At 43.5% G+C, this 5,327-nt stretch overlaps 1 protein-coding gene across 1 annotated transcript; it reads left to right on the top strand.

Annotated features, from left to right (window-relative positions):
* Window positions 1-388: 388 nt before the first annotated feature.
* On the top strand, window positions 389-4,935 carry COX20 (cytochrome c oxidase assembly factor COX20). The gene is made up of 4 exons (XM_085300592.1): window positions 389-616; window positions 3,103-3,217; window positions 3,382-3,445; window positions 4,027-4,935. The coding sequence occupies exons 1-4, from the start codon at window positions 584-586 to the stop codon at window positions 4,166-4,168; spliced, it is 354 nt and encodes a 117-aa protein (XP_085156718.1). The 5' UTR covers window positions 389-583; the 3' UTR covers window positions 4,169-4,935.
* Window positions 4,936-5,327: the final 392 nt, after the last annotated feature.

The raw sequence follows: 5,327 nt of genomic DNA, 5'->3' as shown, positions 1-5,327 counted from the left end.
CCCAGAGCCTGCGTGGCGCCGGGCCCTCAGGGCGCGGCCTGCAATCGCTGCCGAGACAGCAACCAGCCCGAGGCGGCCTCTCGGGCTGCGCCACACGCGGGCGGCGAGGAGGGGAGCCGGGAGGCTGGGCCCGCAGCGCCGCCGCCGTCCCCCCGCACCCCGCGGACACGGCCGCCAACGGCTCAACGGCCCCACCCGCCGCCGCCCTCGCGCACCGCGGGGGGAGCGGGGGGGGGGGCCGTGCGCGAGCGCTGGCGCCGCGCTCCCTCCACCTGCCCTTCCCCCCCCTTCCCCCCCGCCGCGGCGTGGCCGCGCGCCCCCGCGTGCGTGCGCGCGTGCGCGCGCGCGCGCCCTGCTCCGTGACCCATTTCACTGAACAAAGGATTTTGCTGGAATCTCAGCGCTAGACCTAAAATGGCGCCGGCGCGCTCGCCCTCCCCCGCCCACCTCGCAGCCACCATAGAGAAGGGGCTGGGCTCGGCGGCTAGAGCGGCCCCTCCGCGCACCTTCTCTACGCGGCTGTAGTCCGGGCTCGCTGGTGCGAGGAGGGGGAGGGGCTGAGAAGGGCGCTGCGAACCGCATCATGGCGGGCGAGGGCGACTCTGAGCCGGAGAAGGTAATGGCGGGCGCGGGGGGGGGGCAGGGGCGGCGCGCGCCGCCACGACCTGCTTCCCCTCCGCTTCATCTGAGCCGCGCGGGGCACGACCGCCCCTCCGACCCTCCCCAACGGCCGCCGTTGAGTTTAGCCGGGCGGGAGCGGGCAGGCGGCAGCGCCCGAACCGCCCGCGGGAGCCGCGACGGCAGCGACAGCGGCAGCTCGCCGCGCGCGGCCCCGCCCCGCCGGTGTGGGCGGTGGGGAAGCCGCAGCAAGCGTGGCCGGCGCCGGCCGAGCGCCGGGGGCCGCGCCGGGGGCCGGACCAGCCCTGGTGCGGGGCGCCGTTCCCCTCCCTTCTCCTCCCCGGCGGGTGGCACCGTTGTGTCTGCGCGGGCGGCATGGGCTCCGCTAGATTCGTTGCATATATATAAGACAAGGGAGATTCTGGCTATGTGGAGCCTTTGACTCGTTTTTTTTTTTTTTTTTTTTTTTTTTTTTTTTTTTTTTTTTTTTTTTTTGCCGGTGGCACTTCTCTGTATGAGCTCGGCGGCCCCGCTGAAGCTAGCCCGGCCGTTAAAAAGCCGCACGGTGTTGAGGCAGGTCCCCGCCACCGAGGCGGGGACGGGCGCCGATGGCTAGCCCGCTGCGGGACACTCACAGGTTGCGGTTGTTTTACAGCAGTTGTGTGAACTGCCACTGGTACCTGCCCGGTTAGAAGGCTTCTTTGCCGCTGTGGAAATAATTATGGAATGAGATATGAAACATAATGCTTCAGGTGACAGAATTAAAGCTCTGTATGGCTAATTAGGACCTTTCTTTTTTGCTGCAGACCCTTCTACAGGGGGCTGAAACACTGTGGTGACATTGTAGCCTTTGCAATACCGATAGGTAGAGTTGTAACAAATGATTTCAACTATAGCAACAGGTGAAACACTATTTTAAAAATAGGCATCATGCAGCACAGTTGTAGCATGGGTACCTTAGCCAACAACAGCAACATATCAAATGACTTCTTCCATATAAGAGTACTTGAAATTATTCATGAGGCGATTAGACCAATATAGACCAAATCCTTTTGTCCCTTTTATAAAAAGGGATTGTGTTGGAACAGCTGATGGTTGTCCACAGAGAGTCTAGATGTAATTACTGATGGGGATATGCCATACTTGCACACAAATCCAGTTGTTGTGAAATGCTTGCCATCCCTAATGCCACTCAGACATATTTCATAATGATTTGTCTCACAGATTTGTCTACTCTTCATGTATGCTTTGCTGCAGCATTCCATCTAGAACATCTACTTTGTCCAAGTACAATATTTCTGCCAAAAAAATTACAACCATTTTAAAGTCGTCTTTCTGGATTTTAGTTGATATTGTTGCACACATGGTATATGATGGTCTAAGGACTTAAACACAACAAAATGGTTGAAGGCAATTCTCTCGCCATTACTGACAAAAGAATTATTCACAGGAGGAAGTGCAGATGTTATTCTTGTTCAGCCACCTTAACTCTGACACGTGTCCTCTTGAAGTTTTCTTATATATAGCTTCCTGTTCCTGCTTGTGGTGCAAACACACTTTTATAAGGATGTTTGTCAGGTGCAAAATAAAGAGTTGTGTTCAGGTTAGAAAGCTTATATTGCATTAAAGCTAGTCTGCTCACATCCAAAAGAAAAAAACATTTGTCAGCCCAGGGCTGTGTTTATGAATGCTGCTTGTAATTGCCATTTAAGAATTTAGTAGAAAATCAGTAGATATAAGTTAGGATAGATTATAAATGTAGGGCAGGGTATGAAATACTTGAGTAATTTTTACAGGTAGGCTTACTTAGAAATTCAGGTGTTTTTTAGCACAGACACTTCATAACTAATTGCATAATGGATTGTAACTTTACCTGTTTTTTGTGATGTGTGTTGTTTTTAAACAAATATTAGATTCCTAAGGGTTTTCTCCCTTCTTTTGGGAATATAAAGGAAGAAAGGAAGCAGTTCTTTATAAACTTAAATAGGGAGGATGGATTACCAGGTTTATAACAACTGATTTATGGACATCATTTTGTAACTCCTTTGAAACCATTCTTGACACAGCTGTCCATGTTTGCTGTGCATAGTAATCTTTTACTCTAAAATAACCTCTGAAATAGGAAAGCCTTGAGTATTTGTTTTTAACTGCTAAGAATACAGGTCAGTTTTACAATGAAGGTGACATCACAGACTTCTACAAAAGTATTTTTTTAAAATTTATGTAATAAGATAGTTGACACATCATTGGTTTTATATAGCTGTGCTTTATCTGTGCAGGTACAAATGCACTTGAAACTAATAAAGTGACAAAGTTAAGGCAGAGCAGAAATCAAGGTGACTTATGTGTAATAACTCAGAAGATAACCTTTCATATTATTTTGCTGAAATACTAGAAAAGGGAATGCAAGGTGGGTTCCAGTATAGCTTTTATATATTAAGCCAAATCATAAATGTTTTTGTAATTAGATTTTTTTTCTTTTAGTCCTTTAAACTCCTAGGATTCCTTGATGTTAAAAATGTCCCGTGTGCACGAGAATCAGTACTCTATGGTTCACTGGGATCTTTAGTTTTGGGTCTTGGACATTTTTTAGCAACCAGTAAGTACTTCTTTCTTTTCTGTGCTTATTTGTAAGGAGAAATTTGTTCCTATTTGTTGTTTGGTGTTTATTCTCGTAATGGGAACCAATGGGAATGCAAGTCACTCAAGTTTCTTTCTCTGATTTTTTTTTTTTTTTTGAAGGATTTTTGTTTTTTCTTTCAGGTAGAGTTAGAAGATCTTGCGATGTTGCAGTTGGTGGCTTTATTTTCACGATGTTAGGATACTGGTATGTAAAACATTTCTTGAATTTTCACAGACCTGTGTTGGCAGCTTCATATAATATGATCCACTTTTGACCTTTCACACTGTTCCTGGAATGTCATAAAAGACTTGTCTAGCAAAGTGTCCTCTCCTTTCTTCCAAAAAATATTTTTAAGCAGAAGGAGTTAAATGACCTTGACTTTTTAATGTTAATATACTGTTTCAAAAACTTGCTATATTTTTTTTAAATTTTAAGAGATGAAATAACCCAGTTCTTTCCTTCTTTCTTAATTCTTTCTTTTTTTTTTTTCCTGTATGTGTACCATCTTTCCACACTAATTATAAAGGCAGCATGCTCAGTGTTCATGAGATTAAGATTCAAATTATAGAAATAAGTATTTCTCATTGGATATGTGTCTTAGTCTCCTAAGTAGTGCATAATCTTTGCCTTAGAGAAGCAGCAGTTACCTACATTATTTCCTAATTAATTTTATTGGCATTACTGCATGTGTTATCAACTTTTCAGCTGGTTGAATAGCTCTGATTTGATATTGTCACTAATATGTAGCAAGGAATCATGTTTTTTTTTTTTTCCCCCTCTCCTAGGTTTTATTGCAGGTACAATTTTGCCCAACATAGGATCCGGCAAAGAATGCTTAGAGAAGGAATGAAAAACAAAATTTTATTTGAAGGCAGTTCTCTTGATCCAGAAAGAAAACAAACCAGCAATGAAAGAAGCGATTCATAGTCTCCTATGGAGGAATCTGTGGTCTAACACAGCTTTGGGGGAAGGTGGTCCAAAAATGGCAGTCTTCCCTGTAAACGTGGGAGGTGGCTGAGACTGATAAATCATGGTGTTTTTCCTAGCAAATTCAAGTAAGAAACTCATAATGAATCTGTTAAATTAGTATACAAGCCTTTCTTTGTTTCATGTATGTATATATGACTATGTACACAGTTAGGAATGACCTCCTTGGTTTTGCCCTGTTAAACATTTAGGAACTGGTACGTTCTGTTGCAGGCTCTCAAAGGATTAATGACAGTGGTTTGGGACTACTTTAACTTTTATTATAAACAGAATAGTTCATTTTAGCAAAGTTGTAATTACATCTCATTTAAATATAGGAAAATATTTTCATCAGCTGTTCTTTGAGTAAGTGTATCCTTCAGTGCTGCTGTTCATTGTGCTGTTTTTAAAATAGGGACATTGAAACAGTAGGTGAATGGTTTGCTTGTGCAAGATGGTAGTATCAGTAGCCTTCTTAAGATTTCAACTGCAGTGTAGTGGGCAGTTTTATATGCACTGTGAAATTGAAAAAATTCCATCCTTGTTCTCCCTGTGTGAAACTAAGAATAAATCACTTGCACTTCAGGAGGAGTCTCAGCTATTTATGTAACTCTTCTTATTTAATTAAAATCCTGCTCTTCTGTTTAAGGAATTTCCTTACACTACCGTCTGCTGTTCGGTTGGTGAAATAATTATTTACATTATTAATAAACAGTAATGGTCAGTTATTTGTTTAAAAATCATGTGCTACTTGTATATTTTGCTGTAAGTCTTTGCTTGGAAGAAATATTGCTATGTAATTTCAAGGAAGCATTCTCTTATTTGGAAATACTGTGTTATCTAATTGTATATTGGTAAAAAAGATGAGTGATGACATAGTGTTCCTTTGCTTATATACTTTTGTCTACACCAGTAAGATATTTATTATTTTCACAAAATTACTTCAATCAGATTTCAAAATTATGTTATAAACTACTTTTTGTCTAAAGCCATTCACTGAGCAAATTCAGTCCTTTCTCCCAACCCCATATTTAATCTGAGAGGCTTTGTTGGTGTCTTAGGTTGGTGTGGGGAGGTTTGGAGTCCAAATGTAAACAACACCATTGCACTACATATTTTA

The sequence above is a fragment of the Rhea americana genome, unplaced genomic scaffold, assembly GCF_003343005.1.
Source record: "Rhea americana isolate MKP2758 unplaced genomic scaffold, rheAme1 scaffold_166, whole genome shotgun sequence".
Classification (NCBI taxonomy): Eukaryota; Metazoa; Chordata; class Aves; order Rheiformes; family Rheidae; genus Rhea; species Rhea americana.
The sequence above is the reverse complement of the archived record's forward strand: the minus strand, read 5'-3'. Positions and strand labels throughout refer to the sequence as shown.